The sequence below is a fragment of the Xenopus laevis genome, chromosome 5S (assembly GCF_017654675.1).
Source record: "Xenopus laevis strain J_2021 chromosome 5S, Xenopus_laevis_v10.1, whole genome shotgun sequence".
Lineage (NCBI taxonomy): Eukaryota > Metazoa > Chordata > Amphibia > Anura > Pipidae > Xenopus > Xenopus laevis.
In genome coordinates this window covers 13326497-13351585 of record NC_054380.1, presented here as the reverse complement: position 1 = coordinate 13351585, position 25089 = coordinate 13326497, and the positions used below count along the sequence as shown (strand labels likewise).

Below are 25089 nucleotides of genomic sequence, written 5' to 3'. Positions count from 1 at the left end.
TGTGAAGGGAGTGTAACTGTGTGTGACTGTGGGATAGCAGGTCTAGTAGGGAGAGATGGTGCCTATAGTAACAGTGATAATAGTTTTATAAAAATGGTGTAGACATTAATACTGAGCAACAGGATTTAACCTTGCCAAAATATACTGAACTATTATTTCACTTTTTCATAAATATGCCCCTATGAGCAAACTGTAGTAACAGTTGAATCAGTAATACCATAATAGTTGTCAGACTAAAAGCAGTGCAAAACAGAATATGCATAATGGCATAAAAGTTTCTTTTCTTTCTTTTTATCTTAATTCTACACATATGTGAAATATAAACAGAGTCACCATGCAGATTGGCCTATTTAATAAGAACTAAAGTTCTTACCAAGCGATGAGTTCTGGCAAAGCTTAAGGTCAAAGCACTCAAAGCCTTCCTTGGCTCTCCATCCATAATTGCCTCCTTTAACGATAATATCAACTTCTTCAAACCTGTTCTGTCCAACGTCCCCACAGAAAATTCTCCCTTTTCCTCTTCCTGTGACAGGGTCTCCCTGATCAACAGAACAACGCCACATATTTCTGACTCCATATGCATAGACCTCTGGGGCTGCACCACGCTCAGACAGAAATGGATTATCCGATGGGATACCATAAGGTTTTCCATTTGCTCTTCTGCCATCAACATCTATTCGTAGGACCTTACCCAGCAGGACACTCCTGGAAAGAGAATGAAGAACTGAAACGTTAAAAAAGCAGCACCCACTTAAACACAGAAAGTCTATTATTTACTTAATTTCCTTCCATTTGCTACCAGAATGCAATGGTGTGCCGGTAGGCTTCATTATGTCACCAGTATCAAGGTGACTTTGGCTATTGGATTATCTAAGGGTCAATGTCTATAGCCTCAAAAATGTAGGACTGTTGGTTTAATAGTCTATGCCTTTATGCACAAAATTGTAGGTTTAAAGTGGCATCCAGTGGTCTATGTGTTTAAAAATGTAGAACTGTTAGATTGAGGTCTGTTCCTTTTTACACAAAGATGTAGTTTTTTAGGGGGGCATTTAGGGTTCTGAGCCTATATGCTCAAAGATGTAGCATTGTAGGGTTGTCTAGAAGTCTGTGCTTATATGCACAAAGTTGTTCGTTGGATGGGTTAACTGGGTTTCTTTGTAGATATGAACAAGTTGCAAGATTGTGGTACAATCTAGGAGTGTGTGCACAAAGATGTGGGATTATGGGAGAATCTAGAACACTGTAAAATATGCACAAAGAAGTTGGTTTGATGGTGTATTTAGGATTTAGTGTCAGAATGAACAAGATGTGTCTGACACTATGTAAATAAGTGAATAAGCCTATGCCTGTGTGTACAATATACGCTTGTAGAGGCCTGTGCCTATAGATTTATACAAAATCGAAATAATCAATTTCCCTGCTAAATTGCACTTACACACATCTCTCTGCACAAACTTAGGAGCTGTGTCTCGAAAATTGGTCTCAGTACAGGGTAATACCTATGCCAGCATACTTTTTATGGTATCCATCTATCAAATTTAGGTTGTTCCTGCTAAAATATGCCTAGTAAAGGGACCTACATATATGCTGGAATAGTTTATATCTCTGTAAATAGACTAGGAACATACTGTTCTGTACTGTTCGCAACTTAGTACAGGGTAATACTATACTGGAGCACCGGAGCACTATAGCACTGACTTACTTGTTTTGAGCATTCCCAAACCTTCCAAATGGATCTCCAGCCTTCCCACCGTCTCCTGTGAATATGTACAAATATCCATCCTTGCCAAAAAGTATCTGTCCCCCATTGTGATTAGCAGCTGGTTCTTCTATCTCCAATATACGCCTGTAATGGAGATTTGGCACTCAGTATCATGCTCAACAAGGAAGGCAATTTCATACTGATTGCAATGAGGAGAGTTCAGCAAGGGATGGCCAAGATTTAGAGATAAAATGCACTAATAATTATTACCCTTATCAAAATGTCCCCTTAAAGCTGGTGCTGGGCAGCTCAATGTTACGGAGTCCTGATCAAATAAAATGTTTTTAAATTGCTACAGAACTTTAAAAAATCAGCTACACTTCCCCTTTAAAACATAACAGACATTAGAAGTGAGAGTCATTAGATCAAACACATGTGTCAAAATTCTGATTCAGTGCTATCCAAAAGCATTTTCCCAGAAATTTTGAAAATTCTAAATACATTTAAAGACAAAAATTGGTTATATACAATTTCTGTTTTTTCTTCCAAAATAAAGTAGAGAAATCTGATTTGCTTTAATTGTGATCATGATAATATTCTTTTACCTCTTCCCTTACCTCTCTGAATATGGATCTGCCTTGTTTATGTCGTGCTCTTCAACTTGGAACTCGCTAATTCTGATTTTCTCATTTCTGTATTCATCCATGATCGAGTAGTACACATAAAATTTCCTATTGTTTTGATATTTGGGGTGGAAAGCCATTCCAAGGAATCCCCTTTCGTCTCCAAGCCAGGGAGTGGCAAGGACTGTTCTCCGCAGGTTTAAAAAAGGTTCGTATAATCGACTACCATCAGGTAGATAGACCCACACAAAGCCAATCTGCTCAGCCACAAACATACGATGAGTTCCATCGTTGGCGTGAAGCATCAGGACTGGGTTTCTCAGCCCATTAGCTACCTCAATCAGGCACAGCTTGATGCAGCCTTCTGGATCCTCAACCACAGAGCCAAGATTGTTGTTGAGTTCTGTATTATGCAGAACGTTGGGGAAGCAGTAGTCTTCATCTGGTAGATTCAATAAACTGCAGAACAGGTCCCGGCCCTTGTCACAGGACTCTCGGATTTGTTTGTCTTCAGTAAGAAGAGTGATGGAATTCTGGCATTTTAAGTGGAACTCTGAGCAATAGTTAAAGCAGAGACCAGGTATGACCCTCAGTGGAGTATGAGGATCCTCAGCATCATATAAATGGGCTGCATAGGGAGAACATTCCTGGGGGCAGAAAGAAGAATCATAATATAAAACAAAGACAATGATTACTATATTTGCCCAAATGTCATTGTGTTTGTGATCAGGTCAGATACTGGATACCAGCTCAGCAGCATATTGGCCAGTGTATGGGCCAACATAGTGTCCTCCTTGCTCAATACCTAAATGGAGTTTGTTTAGATATTAATCTTACAGGTTGCAAAATTCATGTTTTCCATTCTTGGCTGACAAACCTATGTTAGCTGAATATTCCTTGGACAGAACAATCACATCAGCTCTGAAGTTGCTCTTTATAACAACCTCTGCTCTTACTAGATTTGGAACATTATTGCTGGGATTTCCTTTCATCAAGCTACAAGAACATTAGTGAGGTTGGGCACTGGCTCACAGTTGAGATTCCAGTTAAAATACCCTGAACCCCCCCCCCCTCGCCCCTCTACTGGGAAGGCTTTGGAAGAACATTGGTGGGTTTAGCTTCCATTCACACAGTATGTAAGAGGTTGGGCACTGATGTTGGGGATTAGGCATTCCAGTTTATGTCACAGGTACTCACTTGGGTTGAAGTCAAGGCTCTGTTTAGAGCAGTCATGGGGAATATGGAGGATATCATAGCGCTGAAACAAGAAAGAGCCTTCCCCAAATTGTTAAGATGAGGCGGGAATCGTGGAAATTTCAAGAATGTTGTATGACAAAATGCGTCCAATGGTGGATGTAGCAAAATCCAATAAAGAAATGACCATCATTTTGACCATATAGTGTATTTTATAGATATTGCTAAAACATTTGATACTGAGCCAACCAGCTCCAGGGGTACAGAGAGAATTCAAACGTGCAATTACGTAAAAAGTGCAGACACTTTAGCCGAGCAATGCAGGTGCTTACATTGATGCAGTGAAGGAATCCAAGGCATTTTGGCCTGGTTAAGTGCAATTTATCTTATTCTGGATCCAGAGTTTTGGTGGGGGGTTTAATGATTTGTGTATGTAACCTAGAATGGCAATATGTGCAAGTCATTTGTGCTGAGCCAGCCTACCCCATGCTCACAAAGGGCTCACGTATGCAGAATCCACTCCAATAAAATCCCAATAAAAAACTTTCTCTGGGAATGCAGTTTAATGGGCTTCTTTTTCTCCTTTCTGGAATTTTGCATAAACAGCCACATAAAGTACTTTATAAGGATATATTCTTTTTAATAGCAATCTTCAGTACAGTCAACATCAAGGTTCCAAAGTGACCTTTTAAATAACGGCTTTAAAGGCATCCGTGAAATTATTAAAGGAGCCGCATGGTTCATGTACAGGTGCACCCACCCCTGTGCCACCGAACAGCCAAACGGAGCCAGATTTAAAATCATGAGTAACATGAGCCGTAACTCCAGGCCCCTCTGCAGATATAGAAGCTAAAAATATGGGGCCTTGATTAACATTAAAGCCTTAAAGTCAAAGGCACGTTAAGCACATAGGCTGCTTGTTCTGACGGACAAAGTGTAATTTTATATTTTTTCCCATTTTATATTTTGTTTCCATAATTGAAGTTCTAGCCGCTTTCCCTTTGATTTTCAGTATTACTTTACAAGTCATGTATGAATGAATGCTGTTCATTTTGATCAACTCACTATTGTTGGAAGAATATTAAGTTAGAAAAAATAATCCTATTCCTGCACAAGTGCGACGTTCATGCTCGGAGCACTTTTGCTCGTGAAAATGGCACAAGGTGCGCAGCATAAGGTGGCACAGGTCAGCCATATCCTTATTGCTTGCCATAGGACCTATAATGAGCCACCTAATCCTGTTGAATACAGCACTGCCAAACAAAGGCAGTAGGCAAGTGACCCCTTTTAGTACTTCAAATATGCGTGCTTTATCCTCTTTGTTTTCAGTTCCAAAAATGCTCCACAAGCCTCTCCTAAGACAAGACTGGAAAATCAGATTAGCAGGGATCCACTATAGGCCATGGACACAGTTTATGCCCATGGGTAACCCCAAGTGATCAGATTCTAATTATGTTAAAACACTTTAATTTTTTGGTGTTGCTGTTCCTTTAAAGGGGTAGCTCACCTTTAACAAAGTCTGAATTTATCTCAATATGTTCTGCCAAAAACTCTGATTACACCCACACAGGTTTTTTCCTCTTATTTATTATTAGTTTTTCTCAAAAATGTGGTTTGCGGGGAAAAAAAATCAGAATTTCAAGATTTTGCAGGCTTTTTTCCCGAAACCCAGCGCACATCAAAAATCATTGGGACTTCTCCCATTGACTTATTTGCAACCTCGACTATTCTGATTCTGACTTTTTCCATCCTCCATTCCTGGGTATAATAAATTCCTATAAATTCTTGATTTTTTAAAAGTCCAATTTTATACTAAAAAATCACAATTTTTTTTTGTGATTTTTGCATTCAGAGTTTAGTATATGACCCCCTAAGTATGTTATAGATGGCATTAGCAGCTTTTTTTTATTTATAGATTGTATCCTTTGTTTTTATTTGCGTTGTCTTCATCTTCACTGACCTCAGCAGCCAAAAAACCTATTGCTCTGTAATACTACAATTTAATTGGTATTGTTATTTTTTTATTACTTATGTTTCTATTTAGGCTGACCCCTATTTATTAGTGATGGGCGAATTTATTCGGCAGGCGCAAATTTGCGCGATTCGCTGCCAACGAATAAATTCGCAAAACACCCGCGAAAATTCGCCGAAAAAATTCGCCGGCATCAAAAAAGATTTTTGTCGGCGTCGAAAAAAAACCTCAAAAACGAGACGCCGGCGCCGTTTCGCAAACTTTTCGCCGTTTTGTGAAATTTCCCAATTTTCGCGTTTCGCGAAACGTCACAAATTCGCCCATCACTACTATTTATATTCATGTCTCTCTTTCAAACCACTCCCTGGTTGTTAGGGTAATTTTGAGCCTAGGAACCAGTTGCCAAATCTCCTAACTAGAGAGCTATTGCACAAAAAGCTAAATAATTCAAAAACCAGAACAGCAGTCTGCATAATACTTAAAGTTGATTTAAAGGTAAAGAACCCCTTTTAATCCCATGATTTAAGATAAAAGTGTTTGGTTACATAAATCTCATTGACGGGTCTTCATTAATTGGATCCCTTCCTAAATATAGACTTCACTATAACCTTGTTCTGCAGGCCACTCTCTGCACTGGAGCCTCCCACCCCAGGGCTAGAGATGTCGCGAACTGTTCGCCGGCGAACTTGTTCGCGCGAACATCGGGTGTTCGCGCTCGCCGGAAGTTCGCGAACGTCGCGCGACGTTCGCCATTTTGGGTTCGCCATTGTTGGCGCTTTTTTTTGCCCTCTCACCCCAGACCAGCAGGTACATGGCAGCCAATCAGGAAGCTCTCCCCTGGACCACTCCCCTTCCCTATAAAAACCGAAGCCCTGCAGCGTTTTTTCACTCTGCCTGTGTGTGCTGAAGAGATAGTGTAGGGAGAGAGCTGCTGCCTGTTAGTGATTTCAGGGACAGTTGAAAGTTTGCTGGCTAGTAATCGTTTTGATACTGCTCTGTTATTGGAGGGACAGAAGTCTGCAGGGGTTTGAGGGACATTTAAGCTTAGGTAGCTTTGCTGGCTAGTAATCTACCTTCTACTGCAGTGCTCTGTATGTAGCTGCAGTGGGCAGCTGTCCTGCTTCTGATCTCATCTGCTGACTGCTGCAATAACAGTAGTCCTTGTAAGGACTGCTTTTATTTATTTTTTTGTTGTTTTACTACTACTACTACTACTACTACTATAAGAGCCCAGTGCTATTAGTCTAGCAGTGTTGGGGAGTGGGACTGGTGTGCTAATCTGCTGCTCCTAGTAGTTCAGCAGCACCAACTTTAATTTTTTTTTTTTAATATTCATTTTTTTTTATTTTACTTTTTTTTATTTTACTACCGCTGTAGTAGTGTATAAGTTGACCTTTTAGGCATTATTTGCCCTGTAGGCATTATTTGCACACTGTTTTCTTCAACCCGCCATCGAGCTGTGTGACCTTGTTCACATTCTGTCTAAATATCCATAATATTACCGTCTCCAGAAAAAACACCGGAGTCACTTTTTTCAAGCAGCCATAATATATTTTACGTAATCCGTATCCACCGCTGTAGTAGTGTATACGTTGGCCTTGTAGGCATTATTTGCACACTGTTTTCTTCAACCCGCCATCGAGCTGTGTGACCTTGTTCCCATTCTGTCTAAATATCCATAATATTACCGTCTCCAGAAAAAACACCGGAGTCACTTTTTTCAAGCAGCATTCATATATTTTACGTAATCCGTATCCACCGCTGTAGTAGTGTATACGTTGGCCTTGTAGGCATTATTTGCACACTGTTTTCTTCAACCCGCCATCGAGCTGTGTGACCTTGTTCCCATTCTGTCTAAATATCCATAATATTACCGTCTCCAGAAAAAACACCGGAGTCACTTTTTTCAAGCAGCATTCATATATTTTACGTAATCCGTATCCACCGCTGTAGTAGTGTATACGTTGGCCTTGTAGGCATTATTTGCACACTGTTTTCTTCAACCCGCCATCGAGCTGTGTGACCTTGTTCCCATTCTGTCTAAATATCCATAATATTACCGTCTCCAGAAAAAACACCGGAGTCACTTTTTTCAAGCAGCATTCATATATTTTACGTAATCCGTATCCACCGCTGTAGTAGTGTATACGTTGGCCTTGTAGGCATTATTTGCACAGTGTTTTCTTCAACCCGCCATCGAGCTGTGTGAGCTTGTTCACATTTTGTCTAAATATTGATAATATTATCGTCTCTAGAAAAACCACTTGAGTTACTTTTTTTCAAGCAGCATTCATATATTTTACGTAATCCGTATCCACCGCTGTAGTAGTGTATACGTTGACCTTGTAGGCATTATTTGCACACTGTTTTCTTCAACCCGCCATCGAGCTGTGTGAGCTTGTTCACATTTTGTCTAAATATTGATAATATTATCGTCTCTAGAAAAACCACTTGAGTTACTTTTTTTCAAGCAGCATTCATATATTTTACGTAATCCGTATCCACCGCTGTAGTAGTGTATACGTTGACCTTGTAGGCATTATTTGCACACTGTTTTCTTCAACCCGCCATCGAGCTGTGTGACCTTGTTCCCATTCTGTCTAAATATCCATAATATTACCGTCTCCAGAAAAAACACCGGAGTCACTTTTTTCAAGCAGCATTCATATATTTTACGTAATCCGTATCCACCGCTGTAGTAGTGTATACGTTGGCCTTGTAGGCATTATTTGCACACTGTTTTCTTCAACCCGCCATCGAGCTGTGTGACCTTGTTCCCATTCTGTCTAAATATCCATAATATTACCGTCTCCAGAAAAAACACCGGAGTCACTTTTTTCAAGCAGCATTCATATATTTTACGTAATCCGTATCCACCGCTGTAGTAGTGTATACGTTGGCCTTGTAGGCATTATTTGCACAGTGTTTTCTTCAACCCGCCATCGAGCTGTGTGAGCTTGTTCACATTTTGTCTAAATATTGATAATATTATCGTCTCTAGAAAAACCACTTGAGTTACTTTTTTTCAAGCAGCATTCATATATTTTACGTAATCCGTATCCACCGCTGTAGTAGTGTATACGTTGACCTTGTAGGCATTATTTGCACACTGTTTTCTTCAACCCGCCATCGAGCTGTGTGACCTTGTTCACATTTTGTCTAAATATTGATAATATTATCGTCTCTAGAAAAACCACTTGAGTTACTTTTTTTCAAGCAGCATTCATATATTTTACGTAATCCGTATCCACCGCTGTAGTAGTGTATACGTTGACCTTGTAGGCATTATTTGCACACTGTTTTCTTCAACCCGCCATCGAGCTGTGTGACCTTGTTCCCATTCTGTCTAAATATCCATAATATTACCGTCTCCAGAAAAAACACCGGAGTCACTTTTTTCAAGCAGCATTCATATATTTTACGTAATCCGTATCCACCGCTGTAGTAGTGTATACGTTGGCCTTGTAGGCATTATTTGCACACTGTTTTCTTCAACCCGCCATCGAGCTGTGTGACCTTGTTCCCATTCTGTCTAAATATCCATAATATTACCGTCTCCAGAAAAAACACCGGAGTCACTTTTTTCAAGCAGCATTCATATATTTTACGTAATCCGTATCCACCGCTGTAGTAGTGTATACGTTGACCTTGTAGGCATTATTTGCACACTGTTTTCTTCAACCCGCCATCGAGCTGTGTGACCTTGTTCACATTTTGTCTAAATATTGATAATATTATCGTCTCTAGAAAAACCACTTGAGTTACTTTTTTTCAAGCAGCATTCATATATTTTACGTAATCCGTATCCACCGCTGTAGTAGTGTATACGTTGACTTTGTAGGCATTATTTGCACAGTGTTTTCTTCAACCCGCCATCTAGCTGTGTGTATTATCGTTTCCAGAAAAACCAACTGAGTTTTTGTTGTTGTTGTTGTTTTTTTAAAAATAATGCCAGGCAAAGGCAGGCCGCCACGCAGAGGCCGTGCTAGGGGCCGTGCTGCTATGCAATCCTGTGGCCCTAGCAAATTGCCCAGTTTTAAAAAGCCAATGACCCTGAACTCCCAAAATGCTGAAGAGGTAGTTGACTGGCTTACACAGCACACCCCATCCTCTACCGTTTCTAACTTTACCACAACATCCTCCTCATCCTCCACTGCTATGGCCACCCCACGTAACACTTCCTCCACCACCGGTGCCCCTTCTTCACTGGGGTCAGAGGAGTTATTTTCCAATGAGTTTCTTGAACTGAGTAATGCGCAACCATTATTGCCAGAAGAAGATGAAGGAGATGAGGACCTTACACCAGATTTAATTCTGGCAGAGAACACGATAGAGATGGACATAATGAGTGATGAGGAGGAGGTCCCCGCTGCTGCTTCCTTCTGTGATGTGTCAGAAGAAATTGATGCATCTGAGGAGAATGATGATGAGGAGATTGATGTTTTGTGGGTGCCTAGTAGAAGAGAGCAAGAGGAGGGTAGTTCAGATGGAGAGACGGAGAGTCAGAGAGGCAGTAGGAGAATAAGACTTAGAAGAAGCAGGGAGGACAGCCCGCAGGGATCAGCAGGGCAACAACATGTATCGGCACCTGTGTTCAGCCGGCCAACGCACCCGCCATTGCCGCCAATACCGCCAACTCCGCCAACTTCTACTGTTACCGCCAGATCGCACACTTCCAAAAAGTCAGCAGTGTGGGATTTTTTTAATGTGTGTGCCTCTGACAAAAGCATTGTAATTTGCAATGAGTGCAGTCAGAAACTGAGCCTTGGTAAGCCCAACAGCCACATAGGTACAACTTCTATGCGAAGGCACATGAGCGGCAAGCACAAAGCACTTTGGGAGCAACACCTCAAAGGCAACAGGCAAACTAAAAGCCACACTCCTTCTGGTCCAGCATCTTACTGCTCTACCTCTGCTCTCCTTGACCCGTCTGAACCACCCTCCACTCCGCCTTCCACCTTGACCACCTGTTCCCATTCCCAGTCATCTGCCACCAGCCAAGTTTCTGTGAAGGCCATGTTTGAGCGTAAGAAGCCAATGTCTGACTGTCACCCCTTGCCCGGCGTCTGACAGCTGGCTTGTCTGCACTCTTAGCCCGCCAGCTTTTACCATACCAGCTGGTGGACTCTGAGGCCTTCCGCAAATTTGTAGCAATTGGGACACCGCAGTGGAAGGTACCCAGCCGCAATTTTTTTTCTAAAAAGGGAATACCACACCTGTACCAACATGTGCAGAGCCAAGTTACCGCATCTCTGTCACTTAGTGTTGGGCCAAAGGTCCATATGACTACTGACGCATGGTCCTCCAAGCATGGTCAGGGCAGGTATGTCACCTACACTGCCCACTGGGTGAACTTGGTAATGGCTGGGAAGCAGGGAATGGGTAGCTCAACAACAACAGTGGAGTTGGTGTCACCGCCACGGATTGCACGCGGTTCTGCCACCACCTCTACTCCTCCATCGCTCTCTACCTCGTCTTCTTCTTCTTCTTACTCTGCTGCTGGGTCCTCCTTCTCCTCCTCCACACCTGTGCACCCCCAGCTCCCCCTAGGCTATTCGACGTGCCAGGTACGCCGTTGTCACGCTGTCTTGGGGATGACGTGCCTGGAAAGCAAAAACCATACCGGATCTGTACTCCTGTCATCTCTGCAGTCACAGGCCGATCGGTGGCTGACCCCACACCAACTGCAGATCGGAAAAGTGGTGTGTGACAATGGAAGCAATCTGTTGGCAGCGTTGAGACTAGGCAATTTAACACATGTGCCCTGCATGGCACATGTGTTAAATTTAATAGTCCAACGTTTTGTCTCCAAGTACCCAGGATTCCAGGACGTTCTCACCCAGTCCAGAAAGGTGTCGGCCCATTTCAGACGTTCCTACACAGCCATGGCACGCCTTGCTGACATTCAGCAGCGCTACAACATGCCAGTCAGGCGTTTGATTTCTGACAGCCAGACTCGCTGGAATTCAACGCTCCTTATGTTGGAACGTCTGCTGCAACAACAAAGGGCCGTCAACGAGTACCTTTTTGAACTGGGTGGTAGGACTGGATCTGCACAGCTGGGGATTTTTTTCCCCCGTTACTGGGTGCTTATGCGCGATGCCTGCAGGCTCATGCGACCTTTTGAAGAGGTGACAAATATGGTCAGTCGCACCGAAGGCACCATCAGCGACCTAATACCCTTCGCTTTCTTCCTGGAGCGTGCCGTGCGACGAGTGACAGATGAGGCTGTAGACCAGCGTGACGAGGAGCTGGAAGCGCACGATTTCTGGTCGGAATCACCAGAACGAACCCAGGCACCTGCTGCAACGCAGGGAGAGGTGCCAGAAGTGGAGTCAGAGGAGGAAGGTGGCTTTGTGGAGGAGGAGGAGGAGGACCAACAGGAGCAGGCTTCCCAGGGGGCTAGTGGTGACCTTTTGGGGACCCCTGGTCTTGTACGTGGCTGGGGGGAGGAGACCGTGGATGATGCAGTCCTTGATAATGAGGAAGCGGAGATGGATAGCTCTGCATCCAACCTTGTGAGAATGGGGTCTTTCATGCTGTCATGCCTGTTGAAGGACCCCCGTATCAAGAGGCTTAAGGAGAAGGACCTGTACTGGGTCGCAACGCTACTAGACCCTCGGTACAAGCATAAAGTGTCAGAAATGTTACCAACATACCACAAGTCCGAAAAGATGCGGCATTTACAAACCAGCCTGCAAAACATGTTGTACAATGCTTTTAAGGGTGATGTCACTTCAGGAACTCATCAACATTCCAGGGGCAGAGGTGCCAGTAATCCTGCCACGAGCACACCTGCAAGGACAAAGCCCTTTGGCCAGTCTGTAACGTCAGACATGCAAATGTTTTTCTGTCCAAGGCAGCGCCACAACCCTTCTGGATCCACCCTCAAAGAACGCCTCGACCGGCAGGTAGCGGACTACCTGGCATTAACTGCAGATATCGACACTCTGAGGAGCGATGAACCCCTGGACTACTGGGTGCGCAGGCTTGATCTGTGGCCAGAGCTGTCACAATTTGCCATGAACCTCTTGTCTTGCCCAGCCTCAAGTGTGCTCTCAGAAAGGACCTTCAGTGCAGCAGGAGGGATTGTAACTGAGAAGAGAACTCGCCTAGGTCACAAAAGTGTCGATTACCTGACCTTTATTAAAATGAATGAGGGGTGGATCTCGGAGGGTTACTGCACGCCGGAAGACTTGTTCTGACTTCTATGCAGCTGTCCTTCTCTTCAAGCCTCATGACTCCACACACAGCTGTCCTTTAGCGTCCTCCTCCTCCCTCCGCCACCGTTACAAACTAGGGTGCAAACCCTACTGGTTTAATTTTTTCTGGCCTCTGTGCTTCAGTGGCTGCAACCAAAAAAACTGGGCAAACAATGTCTACAAGGTCAACGTATGGCAAAAAATGACTATTTTCAGCATTTATATGGCATATTTTTTCTGGCAACTGTGCTTCAGTGGCTGCGTCCAAAAAAATGCATATTTTCTGCATTTATATGGCATAATTTTTCTGGCAACTGTGCTTCAGTGGCTGCGACCAAAAAAATGCATATTTTCTGCATTTATATGGCATAATTTTTCTGGCCTCTGTGCTTCAGTGGCTGCAACCAAAAAAATTTATATTTTCAGCATTTATATGGCATAATTTTTCTGGCCTCTGTGCTTCAGTGGCTGCAACCAAAAAAATTTATATTTTCAGCATTTATATGGCATAATTTTTCTGGCAACTGTGCTTCAGTGGCTGCGACCAAAAAAATTACTATTTTCAGCATTTATATGGCATATTTTTTCTGGCCTCTGTGCTTCAGTGGCTGCGGCCAAAAAAACTGGGCAAACAATGCCTACAAGGTCAACGACGTTGACCTTGTAGGCATTGTTTGCCCAGTTTTTTTGGCCGCAGCCACTGAAGCACAGAGGCCAGAAAAAATATGCCATATAAATGCTGAAAATAGTAATTTTTTGCCATACGTTGACTCAACGTATATGGCAAAAAATGACTATTTTCAGCATTTATATGGCATATTTTTTCTGGCAACTGTGCTTCAGTGGCTGCGACCAAAAAAATGCATATTTTCTGCATTTATATGGCATAATTTTTCTGGCCTCTGTGCTTCAGTGGCTGCAACCAAAAAAATTTATATTTTCAGCATTTATATGGCATAATTATTCTGGCAACTGTGCTTCAGTGGCTGCGACCAAAAAAATGCATATTTTCTGCATTTATATGGCATAATTTTTCTGGCCTCTGTGCTTCAGTGGCTGCAACCAAAAAAATTTATATTTTCAGCATTTATATGGCATAATTTTTCTGGCAACTGTGCTTCAGTGGCTGCGTCCAAAAAAACTGGGCAAACAATGTCTACAAGGTCAACGTATGGCGAAAAATTACTATTTTCAGCATTTATATGGCATATTTTTTCTGGCAACTGTGCTTCAGTGGCTGCGTCCAAAAAAACTGGGCAAACAATGCCTACAAGGTCAACGTATGGCAGTTGTTTAAAGAGAACAGTAGATTACTAGCCAGCAAAGCTACCTAAGCTAAAATGTCCCTCAAATCCCTGCAGACTTCTGTCCCTCCAATACAGAGCAGTATCAAGCAGATTACTAGCCAGCAAGCTTACTATCATCTGTCCCTGAAATCACTAACAGCTCTCCCCCTACACTATCTCTTCCAAGCACACACAGGCAGATTTTTCAGATACATTTTTGCCCTTGATCCCCCTCTGGCATGCCACTGTCCAGGTCGTTGCACCCTTTAAACAACTTTAAAATCATTTTTCTGGCCAGAAATGTCTTTTCTAGATGTTAAAGTTCGCCTTCCCATTGAAGTCTATGGGGTTCGCGAACCGTTCGCGAACCGCTCGCATTTTTGCGCAAGTTCGCGAATATGTTCGCGAACTTTTTTTCCGACGTTCGCTACATCCCTACCCAGGGCCTGATTCTAGAGGCCATCTCAGCAGAATACATGGACTTTTGAAGCTTTCAAATAATACAATACACATGTTTAACTGCAAAGTATGAATAAACACTACATTGACCCCAAACATGGTAAGGTCACTGGGAAAAATGGAATATGAGCACATTAACCCCAATCATGCCAGCAAGATCACTGCAATGGATAGTGAGAATATTAACTCCAGACATACCAGTAAGATCACAACAAAAATAGATTGTAAGCACATTAACTTAAAATGGCACATCACTGAAGAAATGGGTTATGAACATATTCAACCACAACATGGCAGTAAGATCATTACAGACAATAGGTAATTACCAAATTAGTCAGACAGGGGCAAGTAAATCTTGGGGCCTATGGGTGTCTTGCCCTTGAGCTGGCACTGCATTCTTACATATACCTATAAAATTCATGTTTACTGTAGATTCTCTTACATAGCCAGTACTGTATAAACTTACTGGTTTTGTTTGAAAATGTACTTACTTACATGTGAATGGGAACTACCATATTGCCTGCATCAGCGGAGTCTTAATACAATACAGGTATGTGATACATTATCCGGAAACCCAGTTATCCTGAAAGCTCCAAATTACGGAAATGCCGCCTCTCAAAGAATCCATTATAATCAAATAATTAGCATTTTTAAAAATGATTTTCTCTGTTATAATAAAGCAGTAGATCCAAACTAAGACATAACTAATCCTTATTGGAGGAAAAACCAACCTGTTGGGTTTCTTTAACGTTTATTTGATTTTCTAGTAGACTTAAGGAATGAAGATCCAAATCACAGAAAGATCCATTATCCGGAAACCCCCAGGTCCCGAGCTTTCTGGATAACAGGTCCCATACCTGTATTTGCTTTGGCTCATAAATGTACAATAAATCCTTCAGCCTTATCTTTTTTCCATGCCATATAACCTTTAAGCCTAGAAGCCGCACACACAACTGCTGTGAATGTATGTTGTGTTTTTATTTCTATTTTCCACTCACGTCCCAACTTTTACTCTCAGAAGTTTGCTGTCAGCAGTTAAAGATGGCAGCATTGCCTGTATGAGATCCATATGATCCTACATCTGGTTCTGCAAAGCCAGGGAGGACAGACAATTTGCACACAGCTTGACCCCTGCGCTAGAATATGCTTCTGCATAAAACTCTATACTGTACGTGGAATTTATTGGGCACCAGTGTTCTTTATCTTTTAACATACTGTATAGTGACGTCACTAAAAGTTACTGGGACCCACAGCCTGAGAATTTAAGGGCTCTCTCTCACATTATGAATAAGAAACTTTTCATAAAGATATACTGTAAATACTTACGAGTCACATCAACCAGATACTTCCATGGGACCCTCTGTGTAGTTGAAAGGTCTGTTACACCAATAATTACAGTTACCCTGGATAGTATGAGGGTATAGCTTATTGTGTGCCCAGAACATTCCTTCTCTGCATATTTGTATTTATACATATGGGAGGAGGAGGTGCCATATTGATTCCCTTAGACAGTACAGTATGAGGGTATAGCTTATTGTGCGCCCAGAACATTCCTTCTCTGTATATCTGTATTTATACATATGGGTAGGGGGTGCCATATTGATTCCCTTAGACAGTACAGTATGAGGGTATAGCTTATTGTGTGCCCAGAACATTCCTTCTCTGTATATTTGTATTTATACATATGGGTAGGGGGTGCCATATTGTTTCTCTTAGACAGTACAGTATGAGGGTATAGCTTATTGTGTGCCCAGAACATTCCTTCTCTGTATATCTGTATTTATACATATGGGTAGGGGGTGCCATATTGATTCCCGTAGACAGTACAGTATGAGGGTATAGCTTATTGTGTGCCCAGAACATTCCTTCTCTGTATATTTGTATTTATACATATGGGTAGGGGGTGCCATATTGTTTCTCTTAGACAGTACAGTATGAGGGTATAGCTTATTATGTGCCCAGAACATTCCTTCTATGTATATATTGGTATTAACACATACGGGAGAAAGGTTTCTTGTTATTATTTCACTTAAACAATACAGTATGAGCTAATAGCGTATGGTTTACCCAAAAACAATACTTTTCCTGCATATGTATACATAAGCAGGAGAGCTGCCATATTGCTTCCCTTGGACAGTACAGTATGAGGGTATAGTTTATTGCGTGCCCAGAACATTCCTTCTCTGTATATTTGTATTTATACATATGGGAAAGAGCTGCCATATTGTTTTAGACAGTATGCAAGTATAGATTAAAACAAGAAGCCAGTGGAAATTTTATAGAAGACAGTAATGACACTGTTACCCTGTTAGTGCATAAAGGATACAGTTGAAAACATGAGTTTTGGACTGTTCTACTTACATAGCTATTGATTAAAATAAACCAGACAATTAACTGAGTAGATAGTGTCTATTATATAGTGAATAACAAATCTCTCAAAAATGCTTCTCCATTCAAAATAATTGAAATCGCTGGTGCTATGACCAGAGGCAATTTCGGGGCGACTTAACAATATATTGATGATAGCACCAGCGATTTGAATTATTTCAAATGGAGCGGCATTTTCGGGAGATTTTCACTCGCAGTCATAAATAGTCATGGGCAACAAATCTCCCCGTCTGCCTTAAAGGTCCTGGAACAGGTCATGGGGATTTCTAATATCCTTCTCATTTTTTATAATACACAAATTTAATTGAGTCATGTGACACAAATTACATCATTAGGCCCCGATTATAATTAATGACATCATTAGAACCATTTCTAAGTGTATCATTTACAGGATACTCATGGTGGGCATGGGAGGTGGGAATTTTAGAATTTGAATTCCCATCAGCACCGCTTCATCTGCTCACTATCTCTTTCAGTTCTATTGATGCAGAGCATTGCAGGGAGAAGTTCTCCAGTGATTTGCTGGTTGGGGAAACACTAGAGAAAATCTGAGTTCATTGATACAATGTCTAGAGCTGGATCTAGGCCTCCAATTGATAATAAACAAGGGGAGATCTCTAATGCCACCATCCCCCAATTGAACTCCAATAACCAGTAGACTAACAATGGCAGCACATCTTAGTTTCTCTTTACAGTACAATTATATTAAATAATGCCCCCAACCTAATAGGGAGTATAAAGTAACAAAGGGCAACTTCAATAACAAACAAGGACTATGACAAAAAGATATATATGAAACATGGTACCCAAGTTCAACAAAGGACTAAGCTGAGACCAAACCATTGTCAGTTTTGGTTTTACAAAACATGATTAGAAATAAGATCACAATATAAAATTAATACATGAATTCCAAGAGATTTACCTGGCACAAGATATCTTTAATGTATCCCCCACAAATGTGATAGTTGTTGAGGTCAAAATAGTCCATGATGGACCAGTACTTCTCGGCTATGACATTGTCCCTGTCCTGGTCACAGCAACCAAAGGTCTCATACTCAGAGCAAAACTCCAAGTGCACGAGAGGCTTAAAAGGGGGTCCGTAGTCGAGACATTGTGGGTGACCCAGGAGAACACCTGCCTTAAAGATGAATGAGCAGAAAACAAGCCGGAGAGACACAGAGATCATGTGCATTCCTGTACGGCAGCCTGGGAATCTGACACTGACCCTCTCTGAGTTAGGAGGTGGTTTAGGCATCTCCAAGCTCCTGTGCTCCCATCCTCTGCAAATGTTTCCTAACATTAATGTTTGCTCAGCTCTGGTCTTATTCCAGCCATTCTCACCCCTCCCACCCATATACCTTATGCAGCCCCTGTCTTTAATATTTCTTTTTGCTCTTAAGTGTTTTCTATTTTCTACTTCTTTCCATGTCAATGTTATTTGTTTATCCTCTTGTTCTCGCATCTTTTCTGCAGGGAAGTAAGCTGGAACACAGGCTACGTGTATTGAACCTATGCTCACTAATGCTGCTTCCCAAATGCTTTTCCCTAGCCTCATAGCAAATCACTGTACTTGAGGGGTCAATTAAATCCCTCACCCCCTTTGACTTGATACCAGTCTGTATGATACACTGTGATTGTCTGCGCAACCTTAATTTATTTGGCTGAAAAATTAAAGGCAACATATGATTTATTCATAAGAAGAACCAGTTTAAGGGCTTTGTGATTCTGGGGCTGAAATTATAAGTCTCATAAGTGCTATAACAAACACTAACAAACACATTATTATATCTACTTATTAGATATTATTATATCTAGGTTGTTAACCTTTAAATTAACTTTTAGCATGATGTAGAGCAGTGATCACCAACCAGTGTCTTGCGAGCAATATGTTGCTCTCCAACACCTCAAATCAGGTTCTAATTTTTGAATTCCAGGCTTGGAGGTTTTAGTTTTAGTTACATAAAACCAGGTGTTCTACCAAACAGAGTCTCCCGTAGGCTACCAGTACAGGTATGGGATCTGTTATCAGGAAACCCATTATCCAGAAAGCTCAGAATTACAGAATGCCCATCTCCCATAGACTCCATTTCATCTAAATAATCCAAATTTTTAAAAATGATTTACTTTTTCTCCATAATATTAAAACAGATCATTATTATAACAAAACCAGCCTATTGCATATATTTAATGTTTAACTGATTTTCTTGTAGACAAGGTATTAAGATCCAAATTAAGGGAAGATCCGTTATCCGGAAAACACCAGGCCCTGAGCATTCTGGATAACAGGTCCCATACCTGTATTACCAAATAACCAATCACAGTCCTTATTTGCCATCCCCAAGAACTGTTTTCATGCTTGTGTTGCTCCCCAACTATTTTTACATTTGGATGTGGCTCATGGGTAAAATAGGTTGGGGACCTATTTTATTATTTGCGGTTTTCAAGTTATTTCGCTTTTTATTCAGCATCTTAATCAGTTTGCAGATTAAAGTCAAATTCAAAAATCAGATTTGAAATAAGAAACTGGAATATGAATAGGAGAGAAATAGAGCAAAAAAAACGCACTCACAGGACTTTTTGAAGGTGCAAAATCAAAAAAATTATGTTTATTTCAACGTTTCGGCTATTCACTTAAGCCGTCATCAGAATAGCCGAAACGTTGAAATAAACATAATTTTTTTGATTTTGCACCTTCAAAAAGTCCTGTGAGTGCGGTATTTTTGCTCTATAATTGATTTATTATAACCAGCACCTAGGCAGCTGCGCTTGTTTGGTGTGCACCAGAATTTGGACTATATATATGTGTATATATATATATATATATATATATATATATATATATATATATATATATATATATATATACTTAAAGGAGAAAGAAAACTACTGAAGCAGTTTATTGCCAATGTTTAGCCAGAATAGTGCAAGCTATAACACTACATTTATTCTGCAGAATGCTTCACCATACCTTAGTAAACAGCTCTAGACGCTCTCTCTGTTTGTTTAGGATAGCAGCTGCCATATTAGCTTGGTGTGACAACACTTATTGCCTGAGTCTCCCTGCTCACTCATAGCTCTGGGCTCAGATTACAGCAGGGAGGGGAGGAGGTAGAGGGATAGGGGCAAACTGAGCATGCTCAAGCCCTAGCCCTGGAGGTTTAAGATGGAAACAGAAAGTCTGATACAGAAGGAAGGAAAAAAATGAGGAGTTTGTTTTGATCGAGGACTCAGAGCAGTACTACTTTGAGGGTTTACTGGTGTATTTATATAGGGCATTCTGATAACCTTCCCTTCTCCTTTAAATTCGAAAAATGCATTACTATTTTCTTAAAACCTTTTTGGCCAAACTCCCACGCACATTTTAACCATATTTATCAATAAATTTACTTTAAAAATTTCTATGTAGGAAAAGACTCATGAAAAAATGTGAATCGTACAATAATTTTTTTCTATTTTATACCTAAAAACTGCAATTATTTTCGGATTCTACCCTGAAAACCACAAATTAATCAGATTATTGTACAAAACCCAATGCAGATCATGATATCTTCCAAATATAAACGGGACATCTGCTATTGGCTTCTACATGACCTCGGCAGGGTTGAAATGGAGAACTTTTTTATTCGGACTTTTAACACCAATAGGGTTTAATAAATCACTAAAAATTTGAGGGTTTTTTTTCCTATGAAAAAATAGTTTTCCCCTTTTTAAAGTCCGACCAAATCTGAGTTTAGTAAATAACCCCCATAGAGTACCTATACTTCAATTTCTCAAGCCTAAAGAGGGGCCTGTTGTTGTTTGATCTTTCTCTGTGAAAACAGACCCTTCTCTATCTGTATAAATTATCCTCTAATGTACTTGTAAAGAACATTCCCTTGCAGGCCACCCTAATTTTTCCATTCCTTTTTGGAGTTATTAGATTTTTTAAGCATAGACTGTGCATCAGAAATGCCCGATCTCCAAAACCTCTACTCCATATATACTGTATGTTATACACCCCCTTTTAGATGGTGGCCTGGCTGTCCTACATTGGCATGGAACCCTCTTCTCTTTTGATCCATGTCATGTGAGTCCTTGCAACATACCATCTCCTTAGAAAACTGATGATTTAGCCAATTTGCAAAGAATACGTTATGCAATTATTGTTAAATTTTATATATTCTATTAATCCCCTGTGTGTAAAGTCCAGCACTTGTGATATCATCTATTTAATAGGTAAAACAGACTTTTATTTGAAGCTGAATAGCTGCTGATTCCTAGGGACATCAAAAGAATCACAATAGATGGTGCACACCTGATCTTCAAATGAATTTACCATTTCAGCATTTTTTAAAATTAGTTTTATTGAACAATACCTTTTTTAGATAATCATGTTCCTCTCTTTCCCTCTGTAGTTTGTTAATGCTTCGCACTTGTACACCAGCACAGTAGGCTGGCCACTTATATACCGGAAAAAGTACTGTTAGATCAATGTTTCCCATGTTTTCTCGAAATTAGCAGCATCTGGGTGCCAGGTATTATATAAAAAAAACCACAAGCCATATAAATGTTTTATGGCATAACCACTGGAAGCCTGGTCGGCCCAAATGATTTCCCTTAATGAAAAAAATGAAGAGTCTTTAAATGTAATGCAATCACTATAAATGCAGCAGCGTGTGCCAACCCTGATGTAGCAAATGCATTGACCTGATCTATGAAACATCAGGCACTGTCGCCCATATCCAATAGAAAAAGGGTATAAGTCAATCACAAAAAAAACCCATAAAAACTAACTGTCCTGTTCATTCCAACACTGGACAATCTGTGCATGTGCCATTTAAAGTATAGACAGGTATCTTTGAGCAGCAGGATTTTTAAAAAGGCTCTCACCAAAAAAAATTGTAAAGGGGAAGCACTGCTAAAATGATGAGACTTTGTAAGAAACTTTGTAAATAATAGGGATGCACCGAATCCACTATTTTGGATTCGAACTCCCGAATCCTTTGCGAAAGATTCGGCCGAATACCAAACCAAATGTTTTTTTAACTTTTGGGGGGAGCTGACCACCAGTGGTTTTCTTTTAACTTATAAGGGCCCTGATCACTAATGATTTTTTTTTAACATGGGGGGGGCTGAACACCGATGATTTTCTTTTAACTTGTAGGGGGCCCAAACCAACAATGATTTTCTTTTATAATTTTGTCAAACTGGGTCCCATGATTTTTGGTGGCGGCCCTGGACCTGTCAATCAAAATCTGACTCCAACTCCTGCAGACGGGTGCTGGGGGAGTATTTAGGACTATCTAGTTTATTTCAGAAATGGTACAGAACTTTTCATTAAATTTTAGTTTTTTAGGACAGATTTGAGTATGAATAGGCATGGCTGGGTAGATTAAGGGAGTGTCCTACTTAATGATATCTAAATGTTGTAAGGTATGTCTTACTATCCATTTGGAGGCAACATGGAATATTACTTACATTCTTAATGTTCTACACCAGCTCAAGTGAATATTTTCTATGCATCCCTAAGACCTCATCCTTTTCCTCCTCTAGGCCAGGGCCACAGACATTACTGTCTGACATCACAATCTATCACCACTATAGGATTGTAAGGGTTCTGCTCCAGTTTCATGGAAAATGTCTCATAGTACTTGGGAAATCTACCTAATAAGAAGGAATCTGGTGCTGTTTGGAGACAGATGTGCTCAAGCTCTACTGAAGATCTACTCTTGGATCCCAAACTACCTTTTAGGCACCCTTGTGTATGTATGTATATATATACATATTTTGGGAAGAGCAGCATTCCGCTTCCAAGTGATCCCCGGATGCACGGTAAAAAGTTTCAAATATAGTAAACGAAGACCAGAAACACCAAGATTTTTTGCAAAATGAGTGTATTAGAAGGTGCATGTACAGCCAATGTGACGTTTTGGTCCCATCAGGAACCTTTCTCAAGGCAACCATGCCTGTGATCCAATCATATACATATACTGTAAGTGAACCAATCAGTGAAAAGTGACGTAGGGAAAACGTAAAGCACGTGCGCACCTGCGCACAAGTGTATACCCTTGGCCGAGTGGGTACAACTATGCTGATTGTTTATTTTGAGCTTAGAGATGTAACCAATTTATTGGGAGCAGCTGTCTCCCATCTTCTTGCTTATGCCTCCAAGGCACAACCGACAGGAATCTTCTAGTTGGCTCAACCACAAAAAACACGGCAGTTGAGTTTAAAATGTGCCAATCACCATGATCTGACTCTATTCCTGTTGGAAATGAAAGAATACGTTCAGCTATATTCATGGGTGTTTTTCACACGATAGACATGTATACAACAATACACATAAATCAGGGATGTTCTGCTATCCAGCTGTTTTTGAATGATAAATCCCAGCACCCCCATGCCAATAATATTGGAAATCTACTGCACCTTTAGTTTTCTTGTATAGGGCAAATGTATTTGTAGGCACATAGCCTGCTCCAAGTCTAGAAGTCCATGGAAACCAATCAGAGATTTGCTGTCAACCAGTAGATCAGTACATATTGTAATTGTTTGGTTCCTTTAAGTTATTAGAACTGGATCAAACTTGCAAAATGTATTCATTACCAGTATTTTTGAATCTAAATGAGACTCATGGATGCCCTACTCTACCACACGGTAGTAAACCACAACCCCTCATCTTTCACCCAGAGGTCCCTACCAAGCTGCCTTTGCTCTGGGCACCCATATGACACAGCTGCTGCTCCCCCTGTTGTTTGGCCACTGACAAGACGTCTTTAGAAGGCCGCTAACCCATCCTGCTCTCAATATTCCCGAGAAGTTAGAAACTTTAGTTATAGCTTCTCCGAGGCACAAGCAAGGCCACGTGTCACTGTCGGCGAGGATACAGAATAAGGCTTTGGGCATTTGTTACTGGCTGTACTTGCTTATCATTTTATGAGATTGCTGGATTCTTTATTGGGGTGTGATTTATTCATTAACATTTTTGGGCTGCTGCACATTTCTTTGGCAGACTCCTGGTGCGGGCATTGTATACCTAACATAAAAAAACCTTCGCGCAATGGGCCTGGAACTGTCATCCTAGACTTCATAACAGAAATATATTAAAAGGATTGGCCAACCTGCAACTGTCCAGCTATTCAAAACATCTAACGGTTTATTCAATGATATATTTCCTTTTTGTTGTTATCTAGATTTTTTCCCCCAAGTGGCCCCTATTATTTTCGAGGGCCACTACTAGTTCTAGGAGTAGTACTTAAAGGGATATTGGCTTCAGCTTCTAAGACAATATCTAAGACAATTTGCAGCTGCTCTTCTTTTTTTATCTTTAGTACTTTCCAATTATCATTTTTAATTCAGCAGACCTCCAGGATTTTCAGCAGCTATTTCATTGCTAGGGTCAAATTTAGCCTAGTAATCAGGCAGTGGTATCAGTAAAATACTGGGAGGGGAATAGGAGAGGCCTGAATAAAAAGATAATTAAAAGAACGAATAATAACAATGCAATTGTAGCCTCACAGAGTTATAAATGGCTGACGGGGTCAGTGACCCCCAGTTCAAACCAGGAAAGAGGCAGAAGAGGAAGGCATAATGTCTTTAAAAAAAATAATGAAGAATTCAAAAAATGCTAAGAATAATATATTTTATAATATTCAGTTAACTTAAAGGTGAACAAACTGTTTAAAGAACAAACCAACTAGGGGTGAAGTGGACACTATACATGGCATTTTCTTCGCTGGTGGTTTGAATTGATTTCAGTAGGAGCCACATATAATCACAGGTATAACAAGTATTCACAGTGGTTGCTGTAGTGGGAGCTGCAGTGATCTCTACATCAGGTTGGACATGGGTAATATGAAACATTACCACTGCCTTCTTGTCCAACTATAACCCAAAATTAATTCATAGGGTTTTGTACTTTCTTTTTTTCCAAGTTATTATCAAAGGGAGTACATAACAAAACGATACATAAATTTGTATGTATAAACATCAATAAAGAATCATCCCGTATCCGTCATTTCCATGTCTTATTTCTTGTTATTGGGGGGAAGGAGGAGAGGAAAAAAGGGGAGAGGAATGGGAGAGTTGGGGGAAAGGGATAGGAAGGGAGGTAATATAGTAAGGAGACTTTGTACTTTCTATCCATCCATATTGTTCCATTTTAAAGATATGAATTATTTGCCCATGTAGGTAGTAAAAGCTTTCTATTTAGAGCCTCAAGATAAATGTCTTATAGGGTTTGCTGTGATGTGTGTGTCTTTCTGTAACCCCAGTTGGCATGTGT

General features: G+C 40.8%; 1 protein-coding gene across 4 annotated transcripts in view; it reads right to left on the bottom strand.

The window, feature by feature from the left end:
- hhipl2.S (HHIP-like 2 S homeolog) overlaps nt 1-18161 on the bottom strand; it is a 31027-nt gene extending 12866 nt beyond the window's left edge. For 3 of the 4 annotated variants that reach the window (XM_018264221.1, XM_041563889.1, XM_018264220.2), the window contains exons 1-4: nt 17749-18161; nt 2320-2972; nt 1703-1846; nt 374-705 (exon numbers count right to left, since the gene is read on the bottom strand). In XM_018264221.1, the coding sequence (XP_018119710.1) occupies nt 374-705; nt 1703-1846; nt 2320-2972; nt 17749-18126 (1507 nt within the window). In that variant the 5' untranslated portion in view covers nt 18127-18161. 4 annotated transcript variants of the gene reach the window in all.
- Nucleotides 18162-25089: the final 6928 nt, after the last annotated feature.